Below are 24605 nucleotides of genomic sequence, written 5' to 3'. Positions count from 1 at the left end.
AATTAAAAAAAAAAACTACAACAATGGGAAAAGTCATGTGATCAGATGAGTTTATCCATCACAAACATTTTGCACAATGGTGTTCAGTTTGTTTAGCTGTGATGCTTTAGTCTATTCATCGCATGTTTTAGATCTATAGTTTATGAACTCTTGAAAGCCAGGAAATTGGCAGTAAACACACACCATTGTGAGTGATTCTTCTGTAGTTTTTAACAGGACTGTTTTATCTTTAGGATGACAATGTTCCCATGATCCAAAGGATATGAGAGGTCACTAAATGATCCAATAAGATTTATTTCACATTCACAATGACGCGTGAAAGCTTCACAAAATCTGATCACAAATGGGCTATAATATTATCTCTATTTTTCTTTACTGCTAAAAATACAAATGCATCATATCACTTAACAATTTTCACTTCGTTTTTATTTTTACATTTCTACTTGTAGAATTGATGCCAAACTATAATGAAGAAGGCAAAACAACACTATTATTAACCTTCTCGATATTTAAATGAAAAATCTTTTATATTGTGTGTTGTTTTTAAACCCTAGGACAAGATCACCAAGGAGCTGAACTACATCCTGTCCAATCAGGACATGGTGTTGACTCAGATCACACAACTGGAAAATGCCATCACTCAGACTGCGGTACGGCCACCTTTTCCAACCTGTCACAAAAAGGAAAGCAGGTGTTTGATGTGCTGAGAAATTGTCTGTGTGCATGAATGCAGGTGAACAACGTATCAGCCAAAGAGCAGCTCTCTCACTGCGTGAAGGAGATGATGGTATTGCTGACCGAGCGGCAGACAATGCTGGCCCAGGCTCTGGAAAGCTCTCGGCAGAGAAGGGCAGAGGCTTTGGCCAATCAGGTGGCTGAAAAACGGAGCCTGCTGGAGCACGCCAGTTTGATGGCTTTCACTCAAGAGCTGCTCAAAGAAAATGACCCATCGAGCTTTGTGCACGCAGCCAGAATAACACACAAAAGGTGGGGTGGCTTACCCACCTTACTATCTGCTGATAATACTGATGTCTGTTCCCAAAATCCGAAAACACCGGACTGTTATCTCTCTTTCTGGCAGATTGGCCCAGTCTATTGAATCTATGCAGCGTTTCTCTCTCTCTGCTGATCCTTCGTTCCGACACTTCCAGCTTGATGTTTCCAGAGAACTCAAACTCCTCACAGACCTGAACTTCATTCAGGGTAGGAAAGGGAATAAATGATCACTACCATTTTATAAAATACTGCTGATAATCTCATATTGTCTATCTTTGATGTGTGTGTATCCCTAATGAGCTGTTAGATCAGTACTACACTGATTTATTTAAGACTGGCAATCCTTAGTTACACAATTACACAGTAAGGTGCATGTGTTGATTCACTAAAAACCCAGCTTGCACGAATTTTTGATTCTGGAAGCAGTTTGTTTAACTCATTGTAAGAATTTGATTTATAAAACAAACCGGTTCTTAAGAGTCATTAATTTGCAATCACTTGAACTTTACTGGTCAAACTGTTTGTTTTGATTCACCCAAAAATCTGACTCGAGTCATTAGTTAGGGAATCGGATTACACTGGTCCCACTGTACATCTTGATTCACTAAAAGAATTGACTCAAAAGACTCGTTTGTTGTATTATGGTACTACACTGGTTACACTGTATGTTTTGATTCACAAAAACAACCAATATAGCATGATCACTGTAGTCTGATTCTGTAACAGCATTTATTTCAACAAATTATTATCATAACAGCAAAATCCAACATCATTTAACAGTTAAATTCACATGTATTGTTATGTTAGTACATAAACTACTTTCAATACAAAGTTATATTGAATAAAACATATCTTAAGTATTTTAAATATGCTCATTTTATTTGTGCAGGACTTAAAAAGGTCTTTAAAGGTATTAAATATGATTTTAAAAATCCCTGCTTGTATAATAATATTGTGTTATGACAGATATATTAGTATAAAGTAATGCACAGAATTTCAGAAAAAGCTCACTGAATGTTTCTGGGGAAAGTGTCATATTTGTCAGTATATAAATACATAGAAAAGTAACTTGGTGAAAACTGGATGCTACTTTACTTGGAAAAAGTAATCTGATTGCAATGTCATGTAATCTAACCCCAACCAAAATGACCTATCCCATCAGCCCCTCTCGCTCCTGTGATTGACACCCAGCGAACCCTCGCCTATGACCAGCTCTTCTTGAGCTGGCGGTTGCCTCAAGACTCCACTCCTGCCTGGCATTACTCTGTGGAATTTCGGAGGCGGGGGGTGGAGCCAGGGGGCGGGACAAGAGGGGGGATTCGCGGGGGATTGGCTGCTGCTCGCTGGGGCTGGCAGAGATTGGAGGAGGTGACTGGGACCTGTGCGGTGATTGACAGGCTGGAGATGGACAGTGTGTATGTGCTGAGGGTGAGAGGCTGCAACAAGGCCGGCTTTGGCGAATACAGTGAGGAAGTATATTTACACACACCACCAGCTCCAGGTAAGAAACACCTTCTGAGGATTTATCAACACAAATAAATCCATTCCCAAATGATACTCATCTGCTCATTTATCTTCTTTTCTCTTTATCTTTTTATCCATTCCCATCTCCTTCTGTACAACCTTTGGTTTTTCCATGTTTTCCAGCTTTAGTGACAACAGCACTTTACAGCCAGCTTTCCTGCTCCCTTTTTAAAGCCCTTAAAAGTCTTTCTGTTATTATGTCTCTTTTCTTGTTTATAATTCCCTCATCATTTGATTATTTGAGCCATTTATTTTTTTTGAACCACCAGTATATTTATTTTCCACATACAAAACCCTCAGTGTAGTGAAACATTATGTGAAGGTTGACCCATCCACTTTGTAAATGTGGCCATAAGCAAACTTTAATGTTCCATAATGTTTATTAATCACATTAAATGGAGACCTGTGTTACAACTAGAAAGGCAGATGTTCACGACAAAACGCCAACATTAGCTTCTGCTATAAATGAAAACAAGGGACACAAAGACACGAATCAAATTTGTAAATTAAATAAATTAGTTGTTGATGTGAATAGACTTTAACTCTGAAATACTAATTAGGAAATACACCTTCTCTGCCTGTCTGCTGGAACGCAAATCTGATTTTACCCTGCTATTCCCAGAGTGCATTTCTTTGTCTTCTTTCCTTGTTTACTGTTTTCCTGATTGCTGTTTTTATGCATTGTCCTCCTTTTGCATATTCTATACTTCTATTCTCCCTTTCCACCCACTCTTATATCCCTCCTTTTTGTGCCTTAATACTCATTCCCCTCTTCTTCTATCCCCTTCAAAATTGCTCCTGTATTCCCTCGCTGTTGTCTTCCTCCCGCCTCCCCGACAGTGTTGAATTTTTACCTGGACTCTCGTTGGGGCCTGCACGCGGACAGACTGGTGGTGAGTAAGGAGCAGAGGTGTGCTCGCAGTGTGCCTGGTCTCTCCCTGCTTCAGGCCGCCGATCGTGCCCTCACTTCCTGTCACCTGACAGCTGATCTGCTTGTGGGTGATGTGGCCATAACGCAGGGCAGACACTATTGGGCATGCTCAGTGGAGCCCGGCTCATATCTGGTTAAGGCGAGTTCTGTAAAGAAGAAAAATATATTAACTGGTCTTCCCTGTAACTTTTCTTTTTATATCACCTTTTCCCTCATTTTTTGTCATTGGCTCTGTTATACAGGTTGGAGTGGGCCTGGAGTCCAAACTTCAGGAGTGGTTTCATCTGCCTCAAGATATGGCTAGTCCAAGGTGAGAACAACATCTCAAAAAGAACTGCTGAAAGAGGAAGGAGATACCTTAATGTTAAGATATGGCACCTAATACTTCCAATTTAGCATCAATATGGTCAAAACTATTGCATTTATGATTTTAAACAATTAAAATCTAAATGAAAAAAACCTTCTTAAAGGGGGATTTTTACAGTGATGTAATAAAAGATCCATTTCAGTTCCTTAAAAAACATTCTTAAAAGAACTTTAGTTATCGTAGTATAAAATTTGTTAAGAATGTAACCTTTTCCAATTTTTGTGTAATGGAAAAGTTCCATGGATATCAGAGGTTCTTCGAATTGATTGCACTGAAACTTCTGGATGAGAACAAAACTGCTACTGAATTGAGTGGGATGATGACACCATTGTCTTCAAAATCATTTTTCATGCTAGCTTTAACCATATTGAATCCATCTTGTTAATCTGATAGATATGATCCAGACAGCGGCCATGACAGTGGAGCCGAGGATTCGTCGGATTCTCCTCCCCCTTTCTCTTTCCTCACAATGGGCATGGGCAAGATCTACCTGCCCTCCTCCACCAACTCCCATCACAACGCCAATTACAGAGAGTCTGGCTTTACTAATGGCAACGGGCCTTCATCGCCAACTGGTGTCACCTATCCACTGCCTCCGAGACTAGGAGTGTGTCTCGACTTTGAGAAGGGGCGTGTCACATTTTACGATGCCCACTCTCTCCGCCCACTATGGGAGGGGCCTGTAGACTGCTCCGCCCCTGTGTGCCCTGCTTTCTGTTTCATTGGAGGCGGGGCTCTGCAGCTACAGGAGCTGGTAGCCAATCATAATGCAAATCAAACCCCTGTAAGACGAGTCACTATTCAATCACGTGTTACAAAAACGGAACTGAACTCTGATTGATTATCATTTTTATAATTCGATTTTAGAGACTTTTTAGAGTTTTTAATTGCACCCAATATCAATCTCTGCTTATTTTTCTTTTTGTTTTGAGAGGCCTTTATTGCTGCACTGCTTGCTGAATTACTCATGAATTATTAATTTGCTGATGCCACCTATATAGCCAAGAAAACTATTTAAATTGCATATTAACCTATATATATATATATATATATATATATATATACACACACACACACACACACACACAAACACATAATATATATGCAAAAATGTTTTCCAACTTATAATCAGCGACCTCTCTGTTCCAATGTAGGAAATGTGCCTCAAAGTTTTTTTTATACCAGATTCCTCCCACACAGCGGATATTGTAGTGATATAATATACCTTGTATTATAGTGTTTTTTGTTTATTAATCTCCAAACAGAGCAGAAATTCCAGACTGTTACACAAGGCTTCATTTTGCAACCCATAATACAATTGTAAACAACTGCTCTTTTAACCTCTAGCCATGTGCTTTCAGGACTGACCTGTCAGACTCTTTCAGCTGTCAGCTGGAGCATTTACAAAGACATTTACTCAACATACGTCTAATGCCAGACCAAATGCTTCTCGCTGCTGTTTTTGCCTTAGATGGTTAAGAAGAATTTTAATTTGTTGAAATAAGTGGCTTCTAGACTGCAGTGGATATATAAAAGGACTTTTTCTGAGTAGTTTATTAGGGCACACTTACCTTATAGCTTTCACAAATTGTTGGTTTGAATTCCAATATGCTATTGAACAAATGAATTAAGCAAAGCTTCTGCTTAAGAATGAAAATCGTCAGTGAAATAGATTGGAAGTGCACTGCTTTGCTTGGTATTTATGGGATTGAAAGTCTATGTGTGTGTGCACTAACCCCACCATTATAAGTCACCTTATGCAAATTCATACTGAAGCTTGTAGAGAATATTTTTTGAGTTTGACTCATGCGCTTGATATCAGTCCAGCCTAAAGCTGTGCTTGTCTGGAATGGCTTTACTGTGTAGTTTGAGTCTTGTTGGAGAGAATGTTGGCTTTTGCCTGCTGGTAATAAATAATTATAATAAATAATTCTCTAGTCTTAATATCATTCCTCTGAACAAATGGTGTATTACTGTTTTCTATCAGTAGAGGGCAGCAGTTTATTCAAACACGTGTTCGCTTGTCCTCTTGCAAGGTGAGCTTCCTCAAATGCATCCATTTAGCTAAACATTTGGCTATCAAAGGAATAAGGTCACATATGAAAACAAGATATAGTGGGCCTTCCTATACACTATACACATGTGCACTATACTCAACAGTGTAGTGTCTGAATTGTATAAGTTTCCTTAGCCCCCTAAAACATTCTGCACTTCATTCATGTGCACTTTTTTTCAGTGTGAAGGCACTGCTTGCACTATTTATACTACAAAGTGTCATAGAACAGTGAATAAGTATGCAAATTAGGATGCACCTTACCTTCTACTGTCATGTTAGGTTCTGGTGGGCATGCATGACAGTGATGTCACTGTGGCTAATTTTTAATTGGTTAAGACTCTTTCAGCTATATAAATATCAGCTATATAAATATAAATATATATATATATATATTTATATTTATATATTTACATTTTTAGAAAACACATTTAGTTTAAACCATTTCTAAATTATGAATTTCTATTAAACAACATGTGCACCCCATTTTACTTTCAATTTGATATCGGTTAGAATTGAAAGAAACCAAATAAGTTTTGTTACTCTGCAGGTACGGATGTCTGTATATACTTCTTTAGAAAACTTCTTTTATGAAAATCCACATATGTCTTTAATTGCTGCCATATTGGTTAGAAACCAGAAAGTCGAGTGGTTAGGTATGTTTCAGCTTAGACAGACTCTTTGAGAGCCGATGAGCCAAATGAGGGGTTAGCCAATGTTTTCCTCTCATGGAATGTAACATTTCAGAAATGTTTTAAAAGCACAGATTTCTCTTTTGGCTTAAGTTTCTGGTGACAGAAATTCAAGACTATGTTACCTTCACCCCCCCCCCCCTCTCTCACACACACACACACCTTCTCACACTCATCAAAATCATTGCTCTAGGGAGTGTGATGGCCCAGTAAGAGCTGAGGGTGATATTTCTTAAAGATTGTGTGTCATAGGTTGGTTTTCTCTCTTTCATCTCCGCTTTCATCTAAACGACAGATCCATCCCGTCTCCTCCATCATTCTCTCCAATATTCCACGATTCAACTCCAACAAAGTTTTGCACGCTTTATCTTCACATTGACCTCTTTCTTTCTCTCTCTCTTCTCCCCCTCTCCATCATCCATTTGGCTTTTGGTGATTCTCGGCCCGGGGAGAAGGAAAACTAGGCATCAGATTGGGTTCTGACTGACTGAAGGTATGTAGCCACAGCACCACATGTAGCTGCAGCCTCTAATCCACACCAGGAAGTCTCATGCACAGTCAGGGGGGATTTTAAATACCTCAGAAGCTTTGCAGCTGCTTTACCTTCTGTGATTTTCATTTAATAAGACCAGTCATTTCCCGAAGCCCCACAGACTAAAATATCTGTAAAGTGTCCGTCCGGTGGCTCGTCGTATAGCTGTGCCCGTTGATCCATTTTGTCATGAGCTTAGACCTATACCAGCTGTTGTAGGTCTACCCTGGTTGTTGCCATCTGTGTCAAGTATTTAGCTGACTAGACTAGAAGGGAGGGCTAGATGGTGGTAATACTCCATTATTTTAGGTTAAAGACTCTTGACAGACCACTGCACGCTCAAATTTTGATTTTATTCACCGCAATGACTATTGACTAATCGTAGGATTGAGTTTCATGGAGTTTTTGCAGACGTATCTAAAAATGCTTCATATCAAAAAGCTGTCGAACTTTTCACTTCTCATAAACTTAATTTGGAAAAAGACGAAGGATCTTAACTGCTGGATATATTTCGTTGTTTCTTCAAGCAAAAACGGAAACCGGGGCTTGTTGTCACACTTGTTGAAACTAAAGGTTGAAGTCAAATGTCAAATTAGTTTTTATTATGAAATGGTTTTTATAGGTTGTTTTCAAAGAACTAGTTCAAAACTCTATTAAAACTATCAGGGCATGTTGCCACAAAATCTCAATGTAAGGAAGAAACAATGTCATTTGTCCTCGGAAATAATGCTGTTTTTGTACCTACAGAGACTGACTTAAAAAAATATAGTTGTCAAATTGTGACAACTAGCCCTGGCAGCATATAATTATAATTATAAAAACTATACTGACTGCTACGTACAAAATAGTCTTACCAAACGCTTTGCTTCTCAAAACAAAACAAAACAAAGCAACGAAAAGAGAAATATTATTAACCAAAAAAGTATATCCAATTAAACAAATGTTTTTATCTCAATGCTTCTTTTAATGTTGTTTTCAAGCTCCTAGTTCAAAAATACCTTAGTTTAAAACTACTGGGGCATGTTGTCACTAAATCTCCATGTGTGTTAAAATAATAATATATAATATAATGCTTAAAAAAAAATATTTAGCCAAGGCTGTTCTCAATATAGAAACTGACTTTCAGAAATCAACCTATTTCGAAATATTCACACTAGTAAAAAGTGTGACAACTTGCCCCAACTTAAAACCTTTCCTGCAGCACGCTTTTCCACACCGCATTACTTTTAACAGGAAATCTGGTTGTTTTCATCATTTATCTAAAGCTGCTAGCAACCAACATAAGCCATTTTGGCACAATAACTACTGGAAGGAATGCATTAGCAAAGTCCATTACTATGAACCTCAGCAAGATCCTCGCCCCACATGAACTCCATCATGTGCAGGGTGATCTAAATCACTCTGTTTCATTCCTTATTAAGAAGATTTGGGAGGTAAAGCTGTCCCCTGACTCCCTTCCCCCTCTGTATACATGAACGTTACACTAATACTCTTCTGTCTCCATATGGATCCTCTCGTGTGCCGGACAGCAGCGCTGGAGTGGAGGGATCGGCCTTGTTTAACTGTTTCTTCACCCCCCCCTCACAGCCGTCCCATCTGTCCTGCTATTAGTAAATCCCCACAGATAAATAGAAGCTTTTGAGGATCATTGCCTAGGCAGGTTTTCTGCAGTCTGAGCAAGACTAAGCATGGCTGACCTCGATAGAAACCTGCACCACATTTTGCGTTTGGCCTGACTATGTGCAAATGTAATCCGCCCCACTCCATCATGTGCAAAACCATTTCATTGTACGCTAATATTAGAGTAACAGCTGAACAACTAATTGCTAGTGAATTAGCCAGACAGCAACATCATATGAAACTCATTTTCAAAGAGCACCTGTTTGGTTCTGCATCATAAGTGACCCAAGGTTTATCATCAATGTTGGATCATATAATATGAATGAAGTCCAGTACTGGAGTGTCGCACTTTCCAGGTGTTCTCTCCTCTGAATAAGTCATTTCAGACATCTGAAAATGAGTTATGCATGTCTGGATACAGCACGAATGTTAAAAACATGCTGCAGGGCGTTTTCACTTTTTCACATATGAAGCATTAATCATTGATTTGAAGTCTCCTGGCCTGGCTGAGGTTTTCTTTTTTTTTTTTTACTTTTTCTTTGTCTAAAAATATGTAATCATAAATAATCACATTTAACAAATTTATATTCATCAAGTTGAAAAAAGGCAATGAATTGCATTTTAATTATGAAGGGATTTTTAAAAATTCTCCCAAAAATGAAGTTTTGCATCAGGCCATCCAGATGAAGATGAGTTTAATAGTTTATCAGAACAGTTTATCCATTAATTGATGCACTGTTATTTGTTAATCAATTGTTTGTACTTTCATTCTGATGGCACCCATTCACTGCAGTTGGTGGGCAAGTGATGCAATGTGTGTGTTTTTTTTTTTTTTTTTAAATCTGCTCAGGTGAAGAAGCAAGCTTTGATTTGTTTGTTTTTTTTTTTTTTCATTTTTTTTTTTGCACATTTTAGATTTTAGATGAACTATTCCTTTAATGTGTACATCACAACAATGAATTGCTATAAGCTTCAGAAGCACTGTGCATCACTGGAATGCTGATTAAATTCACTAGTGACATTGGCAAACATTCTCTGCAAACAAAACCAAAACCGGATTTAATGGGAATATGTAATTCATGCTTTCAGTCATGCCAACCACCATTTGATTGGCCGTCTAGGTAGACTCTGGAAAAATCAAATTTAACATCACCTCAAGTATAAACAGTATAATGCATCCCTATGGAACATCTGTTCAGTATTTCCATTTTGTTCCAAATGTCTTGGATCACATCTGGAAGCATCAAGTTTTGAAGTTATGTTTCAGTTTGATTTTTAGCTTGGTTTCCTACCGAGTTATACAGCACAGAGTTAAAGAACCTGTTGAGGCAGAAACATCAGTCTAAAAACAGCATTAAATGTATATCCTTATTTGTATTGCTATTTACCTGTATTTTGATTTTGCTGAACAGTTGTTTCATAGAGTGTTAAACATAACAGATTTTGGTTGCTGATGGAGTAAAGGTGTAACCTCAGACAGACGTCTAATGTGAGCCCATAACTCACTGCGAGTTGGTTAACGCTGTTCCCATGGTGTAAAATAACAGGAATCATTCAGTGGTGCACAAGGATATAAGAACAGGTTTTATGAGGCTGTGATAGTTTAAATATGTGTAATTGTGTAAAAAAAAAAACGTTTTAAATTAAAAACAATTATATACAATTTATGTGTGTGTGGGTGTGTGTGTCTGTATATATATATTATTACAAAACAGTTTATATTACATTTTATATTATTAATTAATAAAATAAATATTAAACATAAATAAAAATTATATTATCTAAATATTTTTATTTACATTTATAATATTATTGTACTATATAATGAGTAAGATGTGCACTTGAGCACTTGTCAAACACACATGGCTGTAAAAATTCCAGATCCCATGAAAAGTGAAAAGGCGAGGTGAGACACTGTCAACAGGGGGTTTGTAAGGAAAACACGTTTTCTAGCGCGCGCCTTCAAGAACAGCTGTGCATACATCACTATAATGAATGGTCACTAAAAGATAGAATGAATCAGGGACAGAAAGACAAAAAGAGATAAACAAGTAAACAGTGAGGGGGGAGACTGGTCTAGGGGAGAAGGACGAAATGACAGAAAGTGAGACAGATAAACATCAGTAGAGAGATCGAAAGCAGATGGAGACAGGGATAAGATGAAGCTGGAGAGGTCAGAACAGTTGACCTTTATATAGGAGAGAAAATAAGAGAGAGAGAGAGAGAGAAAATAGTGATGGTATCTGTTTCACGGTCAACACATGCTTCATTTCTCCTCCTTGACACTCCTGTTGGGTTAAAGGTCAAAGGTTGACAGATGCAAGAAAGGAGGGAGGAAGAGAAGCGAAGAAAGTCAATAAAGCTCTAGGGTCACACATATACAGGTCAACTAAGGAAATAAACCCAATAAAACTAAAATATATCCTTAATAAAAAAAAAAAATTGTTTACGACAGAAAAAGTTTGGAATGACAGGAAGGTTTCATTTTTTGACAAACTACTTCTTGAACATTTTTTAGACAGCTTGAACAATAAACCATCAATCATTATTTATTTCTATAAACACATTTGACCTTGACGGAGACTGTCTACTTCAACTCCGCTGACCTTTTTCCATCCTTCATACCTTACAGAAGACACAGACGCTTTTGTCCTGAAGGGAAGAACAGTTCAAACTCACACTCAGTACTGTTTACAGAGACTGCTTATGGCCTCACAGCTAAAGACTGAATTTATTAAACGTTTTAAATCACTCCGCCATTATTAATGCTTGTCATATTTACTGTTTCTTTTGAATCAGTTCATCAGAGGGCATTTCAGTTCAACTCTGGGTCACAGCACCAAAACAAACACTGAACGCAACTGTCAACCAATCAGATCCCATCATGAGAACAAGTCTGACTCAAGACAGATTTTACAAAGGTGTTCTTTGTGCCAGTTTTCTTCCATTTTCAAAGTAAAGCATTGGTAAACTCCTATGGAGGACACAACGGTCCGTCCTACATAAGCTCATTAAAACCGATGTCTGTTGCAGTCCTGTGTGCAAACTGATGCTAGAAATAACTGTCTGCCCAGCATGTGCCAATTAACTATGATGTCAATAGCTGTATTTAAAAGGGCATGACAGGCAGACCAGGATAAATGGGGTTTTGGTACACTGTGCGTTTATGCATGCTATCAGTTTGGGTTTGGTTATGGGAGCAAGTTAACTGTACATGTAGTTAATGAGAGATACAATCTAATGTGTTCAACTATTGGCTGCAAAAATATACTGAAAACCTGCTAAAGATTTATAGACTTTTAAATGGCTTGACTTAATTTACAGGCCAAATATTAAAATTGTATTCAAATTAAATGCAATAATAATAATAATAATAATAATAATAAACAATGTAATGTAAAACCATATATTGATTTAAATATTTAGAATATTTCAGACTATTCATAATATGTTTCATATACTTATATATTCATATATAAAAATGCAAACATTTGTAGAAAATGTGAACATTAAATGTTATAATAAAGATAAACAATTGTATTAATTGTTAGAATTAAGTTAAATACTTATTTATATAGTATATATATAGTATTTTTAATATTCATAATATTTTCATATATTTATATATAAAATGATAAAATTGGTCAAATAAATATTACGAAAACTAATTTGAATAATATTAGTAATAATAATTAACAATACTAATTGTTATGAGATATTTTATATTTATTTTTATAATAGCCTACATTTTAATTTTCATAATATTTCCACACACACACATATGATGAAATTTGTCAAACATAATTTTAATAATAATAATAATAAACAGAATGTCATAATTAAGTATTTACATGTGTAGTTTTTATATTACATTTTAATATATTTATATGTCTATGCAATGCATTTAATAATAATAATAATAATAATAATAATAAATTGTATTGTTGTAATTAAATATTTATATTTTTTATTTTTTAATATTCATAATATTTTTCATACACATACTGTATATAAAGTATAAATAAAACTAATACTGAAAATTAAATAAATGAAAAATAACAATAGTTGTTTTTTTTTAATGGCCAAATGCCCCAACACATTGAAATTACTGACTAACATATTTTCCTGAATAGTTTATGGTCAAAGATTTTTCTGTTCATTCCATTTCACTTCTGCCTTTTCCATTTTAATGTCACTTTCTGGGATGGCGAGAGCTCATGCCAATTCAAACAAGAGGATGGGCCAGAATTGTTCTTGCTAAAACAAATATGACAGTGCCTAGTTTATTGTTTTATAAAAGCAGGCTTCATAACCCTGGACCACACAGACATGGCATGAGTTTTGAGAGGGACAGAGACCTGGCATGAAGCTCACCCAGAGCTGTAAGTAATGGAATCAGATGATTGGCTTTTAGCGTCTGAGCGAGAGATGTTCCTTTTAAAGGGATTTGTTCAAAACCTGAGCGTTTCCCATGTCAATGTATGTCATATAGGAAGGCTGTAGTTTTGTTCGTTCTGCGTGGAATGACCAGAAGAAAAGAGCTCTCAATAGACATGCTGTCATATCGAGTTATATTCAATAACAATATAATACAGCTCTCTGGGGCATTTTACATGCTCAGGTGACACTCTGGGACTCCAACAGAGATCAAATATGCAAACATATGCTTTCATAGATGTTTTCGTAAGCTCAGAATGACACCGATTTGAAACATTTGTGACTTCAAAGTGTTTCTAGGGGTCTTCAGCGCTTTCATGCACAAAATAGTTTCATACTGTCATTTGACTGGTTCAAGTACACCTGTTTTACACTACAGCAGAAGGACTTCAGCTCATGTAGCACTTATGCAGTGACAATAGTTTACAATAATGTACACAGTGTGCAGAGTGATTGATTTTTAGTAAGCTGTTAAACTGTATTTCAATACCAAACCTACAGATGTCATATTTCTGGATGCGAGTCAGGTTTAAAGTTTCAATGTCAGTGTAATTTTCAACAGAGGTTAGAGCACTGCAGCTAGAAAGCACGGTCAAATTTAATTTGTCATCTGAGAGTTATATACAGACGTGCTGTATGTATGGCATGCATACTTCAAACAAAATGTCAGTAGTATGCCATTATACTGTTGCTAACACAGTGATTGACCTCAGAGTCACCAAACACAAACAATAAGAACAATCAAAGTCTCTGAATGCAGTATTTATCTGAATATGAAACAATGCACTGTAAGGAATCTTATGTTTATATTTTAGCAATTCAATGTCTTTTCAGTTCAAAACATGAACTATTGCATTACAAGAAATGCCGCAAATTTTTTATTTGAAAGATTCTGTAGTTTTTTTTTACTTTGCGCCATGTGTTCTGTTGGTACCAAAACATGCAGTTTTTCTAAAAACTGTTATACTTTTAGAAATTGAACACAGCTCGGTAAAATCAAGCCTTCATAAAGGGATGTTTTTTTAAAGAGCAGGACACAAAAATATTGCTGAGACAGATGAAATATTTCTATACAGATGTTGATGGTGAGCCAATCATTAAATATAAAATGCGTCTGCCAAGAACTGGAAGTAATGTTTCCTGTCTAAACAAATCCAACATTTTCTTGGAACATTTTGTGGTCCTATGATTCATTATGTCAATTCATTATATATTTTTTAATCCCTATTGTGGTGTATTTTTTGTCTTTTTGAAATGTAAAAAAAAATATTTCTCTTCACTTTTTGAGGCAGAAGTCTCAAAACTCATCCTTTCTAATCACCCTACAACTTGCCCGCTCCATCCTATTCCAATTTCATCACAAAAGGAAAAGTGCTAGTGTTAGTTGGTTAAGTGCAGGCGAAAAAGATGAGTCTTTAGCTGTTTCTTGAAAATGATTAAAGACTCAGCTGTACGAATTGAGATTGGGAGGTCATTCCACCAGCTGGGCACAGTCCAGGAAAAGGTCCGTGAGAGTGATTTTGAACTTCTTTGGGATGGTACCACAAGGCGTCGATCACTTGCAGAGCGCAAACTTCTGGAGGGCACATAAGATTTAACCAATGAGTTTAGGTAAGTTGGTGCCGTGCCAGTGGTCGTCTTGTAGGCTAGCATCAGTACCTTGAATTTGATGCGAGCAGCTACTGGTAGCCAGTGTAACCTGATGAGGAGAGGAGTAACATGAGTTTTTTTTGGCTCATTGAAGACAACCCTCGCTGCTGCATTCTGGATCAACTGCAGAGGCTTGACAGTACATGCAGGAAGGCCCGCCAGGAGAGCATTACAATAGTCCAGTCTGGAGAGAACAAGAGCTTGGACAAGAAGTTGGGTTGCTTGCTCTGACAGGAAGGGTCTAATCTTCCTAATGTTGTATAAGGCAAACCTGCAGGACCGGGTAGTTGTAGCAATGTGGTCTGTGAAGCTTAACTGATGATCCATCACAACTCCTAGGTTTCTAGCTGTCCTCAAAGGAGTAATGGTTGATGAGCCCAGCTGTATAGAGAAGTTGTGATGAAGCAATGGGTTAGCTGGAATCACCAGGAGTTCTGTCTTCGTAAGGTTAAGCTGAAGGTGATGGTCATTCATCCAGCTAGAGATGTCCCTCAGACAGGCTGAAATGCGAGCAGCTACCGTCGGGTCATCTGGTTGGAATGAGAGGTAGAGTTGGGTGTCATCAGCGTAGCAGTGATAAGAAAACCCATGCTTCTGAATGACAGATCCTAATGATGTCATGTAGATTGAGAAGAGAAGTGGTCCAAGTACTGAGCCTTGAGGAACCCCAGTAGCAAGGTGGTGTGACTTTGAAACATCACCCCTCCAAGACACACTGAAGGATCTGTCAGAGAGGTAGGACCTAACCCACAGGAGTGCTGTTCCAGAGATGCCCATCTTTCTGAGGGTGGACAGGAGAATCTGGTGATTAACAGTGTCAAAAGCAGCAGAAAGGTCCAGTAAGATGAGTACTGAGGATTTTGAAGCTGCTCTTGCTAGTCGCAGGGCTTCAGTAACCGAGAGCAGAGCAGTCTCAGTTGAGTGGCCACTTTTGAAGCCAGATTGGTTGCTGTCCAGGAGGTTGTTCTGTACAAGGAACATAGAAAACTGGTTGAACACAGCTCGCTCAAGTGTCTTTGCAATGAATGGAAGAAGGGATACCGGTCTGTAGTTTTCAAGAAGCGCTGGATTTAGAGTTGTTTTCTTGAGCAGTGGGCTTACCCGAGCCTGCTTGAATGCTGAGGGAAATGTTCCAGAGTGAAGAGAGGAGTTGATAACGCGAGTAAGCGAAGGTATGACTGAAGAAGAGATCGCTTGAAGGAGATGAGTGGGGATCGGATCAAGTGGACAAGTAGTAGGATGATAGGACAGGAGAAGTTTGGAGACGTCCATCTCTGAGAGTGGGGAGAAGGATGAGAAAGTGTGTGCGTCGGTCATTGTGAAGTTGTCCTCAGTCTGCGGTGTGGAGAATTTGTCGCTGATGGATCTTGTCTTATTTGTGAAGAAAACTGCAAAGTCGTCCGCTGTAAGAGTCGATGGAGGAGGTGGTGGCGGCGGATTAAGAAGAGAAGAGAAAGTCTTGAAGAGTGTCCGAGCGTCACAACAGCTGTTAATTTTGTTGTGGTAGTAGGATGTTTTAGCCGTGAAGACATTTGCAGAGAAGGAAGAGAGGAGAGACTGATACACACTGAGGTCTGTAGAGTTTCTCGATTTCTGCCATTTCCTCTCTGCAGCCCTGAGTTTAGAGCGATGTTTACGGAGAACCTCAGACAGCCAGGGGGCAGATGGGGGAGTGCGTGCTAGTCTAGACAACAGTGGGCAAAAGTTGTCCAAGCAAGATGTTAAAGTGGAGCAAAGAGTGTCCGTAGCGCTGTTCGTGTCCAGAGCAGAGAACTGAGAGAGTGCAGGAAGCGAGGATGAAACCACAGAAGATAGGCGAGATGGAGAGAGTGAGCGTAGGTTCCGTCGAAAGGTGACCTGCGTTGGAGTGTGAGGCACTTCAGGAGTAAGTGCTAGGTTAGCAGTAATGAGGAAGTGGTCTGAGGTGTGCAGTGGACCAACTGAAGAATTGTCCACAGAGCAACAGCGCGTGTAGATGAGGTCTAGTTGGTTGCCTGATTTGTGAGTCGCTGTAGTAGACACTAGCTTGAGATCAAATGAGGAGAGCAGAGTTTTGAAGTCAGCAGCCTGGGGTTTATCTAGGTGGATGTTGAAGTCGCCAAGCAGTACCAGAGGAGTACCATCTTCAGGAAAGTTTGATAGCAGCACATCCAACTCCTCCAAGAAGTTTCCCAATTGACCTGGGGGACGATAAATGACCACAAAGTGGATTTTAACAGGGTGGGTTACAGTAATGGCATGTGATTCAAATGAACCAGTACCTGTAGGTGATGGCTGAAGATCAAATTTCCATTCTTTTGATATAAGGAGACCTGTCCCTCCACCCCTCCCAGTGGTACGAGGAGTGTGGGAACAAGTGAAATTAGTGGAGAGGGCTGCAGGGGTGGCAGTATCTTCAGGTTTGATCCAAGTCTCTGTCAGTGCCATGAGGTTGAGACCGGAATGAGTAGCAAGAGAAGAAATGAAGTCTGCTTTGTTAACTGCAGACTGGCAGTTCCAGAGACCAACTGGAATAGAGAGCGTAGTAGTAGAGGTCAGAGAGACAGGCCGTAGGTTTGTCAGACAGGCCTTCCTGCGACGTCCATAGTGTGCTCTCCGAGTGTTATTAGTGATAGTAGAGATCGAAACCAGGCAGTCCCGCAAAACCAAGCGCCACTTTCAGCACGTATTAACCAGGGTAAGACACACACAATTTAAAACAAAAACTTTCCTAGCAATGACGATCACACACTAGTCTGATGAGAAAACAAGGCAAAAACACTCACAAGCTGCTGTCCTTCTCTGTAGCTCGACTGTTTCTTCTGACAAGTGCTTTCTAAACAGCTAATTAAGTACTTTCACTGGCTTTGGCCATGCCTCACTATTTAGCAGATCGAAACCAGGCAGTCCCGCGATAGGCAAACGCAAAACCAAGCGCCACTTTCAGCACGTATTAACCAGGGTAAGACACACACAATTTAAAACAAAAACTTTCCTAGCAATGACGATCACACACTAGTCTGATGAGAAAACAAGGCAAAAACACTCACAAGCTGCTGTCCTTCTCTGTAGCTCGACTGTTTCTTCTGACAAGTGCTTTCTAAACAGCTAATTAAGTACTTTCACTGGCTTTGGCCATGCCTCACTATTTAGCAGATCGAAACCAGGCAGTCCCGCGATAGGCACGGTTTGATACGGTTAACCACCAGATCTTCCTATCAACCCTACTGGCAAAAGGCATCTTAGGAACCACACTTCAATGGTTTGAGTCTTACCTATCAGATAGGTCCTTCAAAGTATCTTGGAGAGGTGAGGTGTTCAAGTCACAACATCTAACTACTGGGGTGCCTCAGGGCTCAGTTCTTGGAGCACTTCTCTTCTCTGTCTACATGGCATCATTAGGTTCTGTCATTCAGAAACATGGCTTTTCATACCACTGCTATGCTGATGACACTCAACTCTACCTCTCATTCCATCCTGATGATCCGACGGTAGCTATTCGCATCTCAGCTTGTCTAACAGATATTTCTTCCTGGATGATGGACCATCACCTTCAACTCAACCTTGCCAAGACAGAACTGCTTGTGATTCCAGCAAACCCATCGTTTCATCACAATTACACCATCAAGTTAGGCACATAAACCATAACTCCTTCAAAAACAGCTAGAAGCCTTGGAGTTATGATTGATGATCAGCTGATCCTGCAGATTTGCTTTATTCAACATCAAGAAGATCAAGCCCTTTCTTTCGGAACATTTTGCACAACTCCTTGTTCAAGCTCCTTAATGAGCCAAAAAGAATACATTTCACACCTCTGTTTATCAATTTGCACTTCCAATAGCTGCTCGTATAAAATTCAAGGCATTGATGTTTGCCTACAAAACTACCACTGGCTCTGCACCCATTTACCTAAATTTATTAATTCAGACTTATGTGCCCTCTAGAAGCTTGCGTTCTGCAAGTGAACGTCGCTTGATTGTGCCATCCCAAAGAAGCACAAAGTCACTTTCACGGACTTTTAAATTAAATGTTCCCTCCTGGTGGAATGACCTCCCCAACTCAATCCGAGCAGCTGAGTCCTTAGCCATCTTCAAGAATCGGCTTAAAACACATCTCTTCCATCTTTATTTGACCCTCTAACTTTAACACTCACTATTCTAATTCTATTTTTTTTTAATCTAACTACCTCTCTAATATTTTTATATTCTATTTTTTTTTCATTAATTATGCAATTTTATGTGTGTGTGTGTGTATGTGTAAAGACCTCTAACACTAGCTTGCTCCATTCTTTTTTTATTCTATCTGTTTTCTTTATATTATATTATTTAAAATCCCATGCTAGGTGTACTGTGTTAACCTAACTGAGACTTGTTATAGCACTTATATATCATTGCTCTTTTTGTTGTTTTTGATTGCTTCCACTGTCCTCATCTGTAAGTCGCTTTGGATAAAAGCGTCTGCTAAATGAATAAATGTAAATGTAAATGTAAATGTATTTATATTTTTTATTTGTATTTATACTTTTTCATATTTTATTTAGGCTATAATATGATTTATATTTCTTTTTTCATATTTATTTAAAATATATATTTTTCTTTTTAATATTTTAGACAGAAGCCTTTCAGGCTAATCTAGGGTACATTTATTTGATGAAAAATCCAGTAAAAAAATAATAATAATGTGAGTTTATTTTTTTTTTTACAATAACTGTTTTCTATTTGAATACATTTTAGAATGCAGTTTATTCCTTTGATGGCAAAGCTTAATTTTCAGCATCATTACTCCAGTCTTCAGTGTCACATGATCCTTCTAATATGCTGGCTTGGTGCTCAAGAAACATTTCTTATTATTGCCCCTGTTTAATATTTTTATGGAAACTGTGATATGGTTTTGTAAGAGTATAGAGTTAAAAGAAACAGCATTTATTACATTTTTTAAATATTTTTTTAACAGTTGTCACTGTCATTTTTGATGAATTATATATATATATATGAAAAAAACAATTCATATGAGATGTTTTGCTTATGATGTTGAATTGTGCAGAAACAGATGCATGGTGGGATTCTAAAATAGACCATAGAACTGCTGACATGGGGATTGAGAAAAGCACATTCCTGTTTCCATATGTCTTTCTTTCCACCCTTTTTGTCTCTCTGTTCTTTTTCCACCGCAGAAGCAGAAACAGGTGGACTTTGACAGGAAGGGCACAAATCCCTTGCTTAGACTCGCATACACCTTCTGACTTTGTATTTAAGCACTGAATGTCAGATTAGAATGTATGCCTTTATATTTCCTCCATACTGTGAATATTTATGAGTACGGCTGTCCCTTGCTCAGTTGTCTTCATTAATGAAGCGTTTGACTTGTATGAAAAACTAGCAACAAAATGCCTAAAAGCCCACTGTAGGAGATCAAAGCTTAGACCAAGAACACACCGCTAAGACATCTTGACTGACCGTGTCAGGATTTGGCCAGGACTGAGTCTAACTGAGAAACACTTTTCAGACTGAAGACAAGAATAATGGGACCATTCCTCCAACATACACAGATACTGGAAAATGACGGCAGATCCTGCCAGTTGAGTCTGAATAGCGTAGAAACATTCCATCAAAATCACATCTGTGTACATATGTTAGATCAGTTAAAATATTGAAAAACGTTAACAGCGGCCAAATTAAATATTTATAAAAAAAAAAAATAATTCACATTTTGAAAGAAATGTATGGTGTTTTGAGTGTTTCAGCATGTTGCTATGCAGTTGCTGGGGTGTGATGTGTGATTTATTGAGTCTTTGATTTTCTTTTTTTACTGCACCAGGTAAGAATATTAAACACATCTCTCTGCAACTAGCCGAGCACTATCATGCAGCACTACCCAAAATCGGTCTAAGTTGCTTTCTTCATGCATGTTCCTAGTCTTCTTGTGAATGATTCATCAGGGCACATTACTGCAAAGAAAAATAAATCACATTGACTCTTAGGGTTTGGGTGTGTTCAAATTCCTGATCCTATGAGCAAAATACCTGCTTCAGAAAGTACCACTAATATAATGCCTTTTAACAGATAAAGCAATTCCTTTATGCAATTTGTACAACCCGAATTCCGGAAAAGTTGGGACGTTTTTTAAATTTTAATAAAATGAAAACTAAAAGACTTTCAAATCACATGAGCCAATATTTTATTCACAATAGAACATAGATAACATAGCAAATTTTTAAACTCAGAAAGTTTACAATTTTATGCACAAAATGAGCTCATTTCAATTTTGATTTCTGCTACAGGTCTCAAAATAGTTGGGACGGGGCATGTTTACCATGGTGTAGCATCTCCTTTTCTTTTCAAAACAGTTTGAAGACGTCTGGGCATTGAGGCTATGAGTTGCTGGAGTTTTGCTGTTGGAATTTGGTCCCATTCTTGCCTTATATAGATTTCCAGCTGCTGTAGAGTTCATGGTCGTCTTTGACGTATTTTTCGTTTAATGATGCGCCAAATGTTCTCTATAGGTGAAAGATCTGGACTGCAGGCAGGCCAGGTTAGCACCCGGACTCTTCTACGACGAAGCCATGCTGTTGTTATAGCTGCAGTATGTGGTTTTGCATTGTCCTGCTGAAATAAACAAGGCCTTCCCTGAAATAGACGTTGTTTGGAGGGAAGCATATGTTGCTCTAAAACCTTTATATACCTTTCAGCATTCACAGAGCCTTCCAAAACATGCAAGCTGCCCATACCGTATGCACTTATGCACCCCCATACCATCAGAGATGCTGGCTTTTGAACTGAACGCTGATAACATGCTGGAAGGTCTCCCTCCTCTTTAGCCCGGAGGACACGGCGTCCGTGATTTCCAACAAGAATGTCAAATTTGGACTCGTCTGACCATAAAACACTATTCCACTTTGAAATAGTCCATTTTAAATGAGCCTTGGCCCACAGAGATTTCTCCAGTTTCTCTGAATCTTTTGATGATGTTATGCACTGTAGATGATGAGATTTGCAAAGCCTTTGCAATTTGACGTTGAGGAACATTGTTTTTAAAGTTTTCCACAATTTTTTTTACGCAGTCTTTCACAGATTGGAGAGCCTCTGCCCAACTTTACTTCTGAGAGACTCTGCTTCTCTAAGACAAAGCTTTTATAGCTAATCATGTTACAGACCTGATATCAATTAACTTAATTAATCACTAGATGTTCTCCCAGCTGAATCTTTTCAAAACTGCTTGCTTTTTTAGCCATTTGTTGCCCCCGTGCCAACTTTTTTGAGACCTGTAGCAGGCATTAAATTTTAAATGAGCTAATTAAGTGGATAAAAGTGTAAAATTTCTCAGTTTAAACATTTGCTACGTTATCTATGTTCTATTGTGAATAAAATATTGGCTCATGTGATTTGAAATTCCTTTAGTTTTCATTTTATTAAAATTTAAAAAACGTCCCAACTTTTCCGGAATTCGGGTTGTACAACAAAATAGAATGTCGATGCATGAATGGTCAGTCTCTCACTCTGATCGTGTGTGTATGTGTGTGTGTGTGTGTGTGTGTGTGTGTGTGTGTGTGTGAAAAGAGAGTAGACTGAGACTGAGATCTCAGGCACAGGAAACAGAGGGTTCCTGTTTTTTTGAGTCAGGCGCTATTGTCTTCCTCCCTCTCTTTCTCTCTCTCACTCATAAACACACTTATCTGTAATTGTTCCCTTTAAATCATATTTCGTCTGCCCCATCCAAGAGGCTCGCACTGGAGCCATGGACTGTTCACTGTGCTTTCTTTAACCCTGAATGGAGGTACATTTTCAGCTTTTCTTGTAAACTTTCATCAAGGAAGCCTGAAGCACACAATATTAATCAGTACAACTGTTTTCAACAAGAAAAGTGAGCAGCAAATCAGCATATTAGAATGATTTCTGAAGGAACATGTGACACTGAAGACTGGAATAATGATGCTGAAAATTCAGCTTCACCATCATGGAAATAAATTACATTTTAAAATACATTCAAATAGAAAACTTATTTTACATTTTCATTTAATATATATATCAACAAAAGAGCAATGATATGTAAGTGCTATTCTCAGTTAGCTTAACCCAGTACAAGTAGCAATTTTTTTTTTATTATATAATAAATAAAAAGAAAACGGATAGCATAGAAAAAGAAAAGGGTGGCTATAGTATTAGTTTTTTTTTTAAAGAAAACAAGCAGTTAGTAAATTAATAGTCTAAAAAGGCAATTTTTTAAAGAATAGAATTAGAATAGATATTTTAAATTGTAATTCTATTTTACAATATTATAGTTCCACTGTATTTTTAATCAAAAAAACAGTATATGCAGCCTTGGTCATAAGTTTTTTTTTCTTCTCAGAACGAAAAATAAAATAAAAACATACCCCCATATATCTGTGTGTGTGTGTCCTCAAAATAAGCCTTTGTCCAATTTATTGCACGTATGTGGATAATTTGGACCAAAGTGCAGCTAAGTAAGCCTACCCCAAACACACAGACACACACTCAGACTCAGAGAGCAGATCTCTTCTCCATGGGTGGTGGCAGGGGACCAGGGTTTAAGCATGTAAGCTATTTAAGCATCTGGATTTAATGCACCATTAAGGTCAACGGCTGACCAGTCTGCACCTGTAGCGCTCCTCACCAAACCCAGCAACCCCTCCTCTAATTCAGCTGCCGGTGGTCACTATTTCTCCACGTTCTCTCAGTGATTTCACCACAGAAGCATCCACATTCTCAAAACAAAGTTCACAGTTGGAAAAAAAAACATTTTACAGCCTGACGCCACTGCAGAATGTTTTTAAGAGCTGTGTCCCTGCCCCGAGCCCGACCTTCACCTTCTCATCTCATTCTGTAAGTTGTTCTCCTCACACCCTCACTCGCTCCATCACCCCCTCCGTCTCAGTGCAGCCTGTTCTGTTGTGTCTGCCAACTGCTCTCTGCTGGATCACAGGTTTCCTGAGCTGGAGAGCCGGGGACTGGCAGTCTCAAACACTGTGAACGGCCAACTTGCTTTTTTCCCACTGCGCTTGGTGTACGTTCCTCTCACTGAACACGTACTCCTACGCAAACACCCAGGCAGCAAAGAGACACAACCATTACCAAAAGAATCACAGTCATAACTGTCCCGACATACACAGAATGAAAAGACGATAGAACAATAGAACGATAGATAGATAAACAGACAGACAGACAGATAGACAGAGACAGACAGACAGACAGATAGACAGACAGACAGACAGACAGATAGATAGATAGATAGATAGATAGATAGATAGATAGATAGATAGATAGATAGATAGATAGATAGATAGATAGATAGATAGATAGATAGATAGTGAGACAGACAGACAGACAGATAGACAGACAAGTTGAGTATATTAGATTGCTGTGCAGAACTACTAAATTGAATTGATGTCTTAAATAGATGCATTTTCTTCTTCTACTTTAGTTCCATTTGTATGGCCAATCATGCTTTTAAATATTTAGTAATAAAGGTAGTGCTGAACAAAACAGTTGACTGAAAGCTGCCAAACCCTTCACAGATGCCGTTTTGTTACATTTCTTCTTACAACCACTTGCAGTATTGAAAGAGACACTCGCTGACAAGTGTATCACTAAGAATAACCTCGCGTTTGCTGTGAGGGTGATGTTTTTCAGGAGCCTCAGTGCTGTCTGTGAGCGATGTTTATACCCTTTTTGGCTGGTGAGGAGGTGTGATGGGTCACGGACTCGCGTCTGTTCTGTGCGCTGAATGGGCGGATGTCACCTGCGGCATCCACAAGACACTGAACCGCGCCAAGAAAACAGCTTCAGACTGAGACCGCGCAGGCGTTA

The 24605-nt window shown here is 38.3% G+C and overlaps 1 protein-coding gene and 1 long non-coding RNA gene across 2 annotated transcripts in view; one reads left to right on the top strand and one right to left on the bottom strand.

Annotated features, from left to right (window-relative positions):
• trim46b (tripartite motif containing 46b) overlaps positions 1-5748 on the top strand; it is a 10943-nt gene extending 5195 nt beyond the window's left edge. The window contains exons 6-12 of the mRNA XM_059555921.1: positions 555-650; positions 734-987; positions 1082-1203; positions 2159-2497; positions 3361-3590; positions 3694-3761; positions 4212-5748. Coding sequence (XP_059411904.1) covers positions 555-650; positions 734-987; positions 1082-1203; positions 2159-2497; positions 3361-3590; positions 3694-3761; positions 4212-4659 — 1557 coding nt within the window. The 3' untranslated portion in view covers positions 4660-5748. The remainder of the gene's footprint in view (positions 1-554; positions 651-733; positions 988-1081; positions 1204-2158; positions 2498-3360; positions 3591-3693; positions 3762-4211) is intronic.
• On the bottom strand, positions 3468-24605 carry LOC132145144 (uncharacterized). The gene is made up of 3 exons (XR_009434441.1): positions 24463-24605; positions 23606-23830; positions 3468-3597 (listed from the first exon to the last, which is right to left on the bottom strand). It is a non-coding gene; the product is annotated as an uncharacterized LOC132145144 (long non-coding RNA).

The sequence above is a fragment of the Carassius carassius genome, chromosome 8, assembly GCF_963082965.1.
Source record: "Carassius carassius chromosome 8, fCarCar2.1, whole genome shotgun sequence".
NCBI classification, from domain to species: domain Eukaryota; kingdom Metazoa; phylum Chordata; class Actinopteri; order Cypriniformes; family Cyprinidae; genus Carassius; species Carassius carassius.
This window is presented reverse-complemented; position numbering and strand designations above follow the sequence as displayed.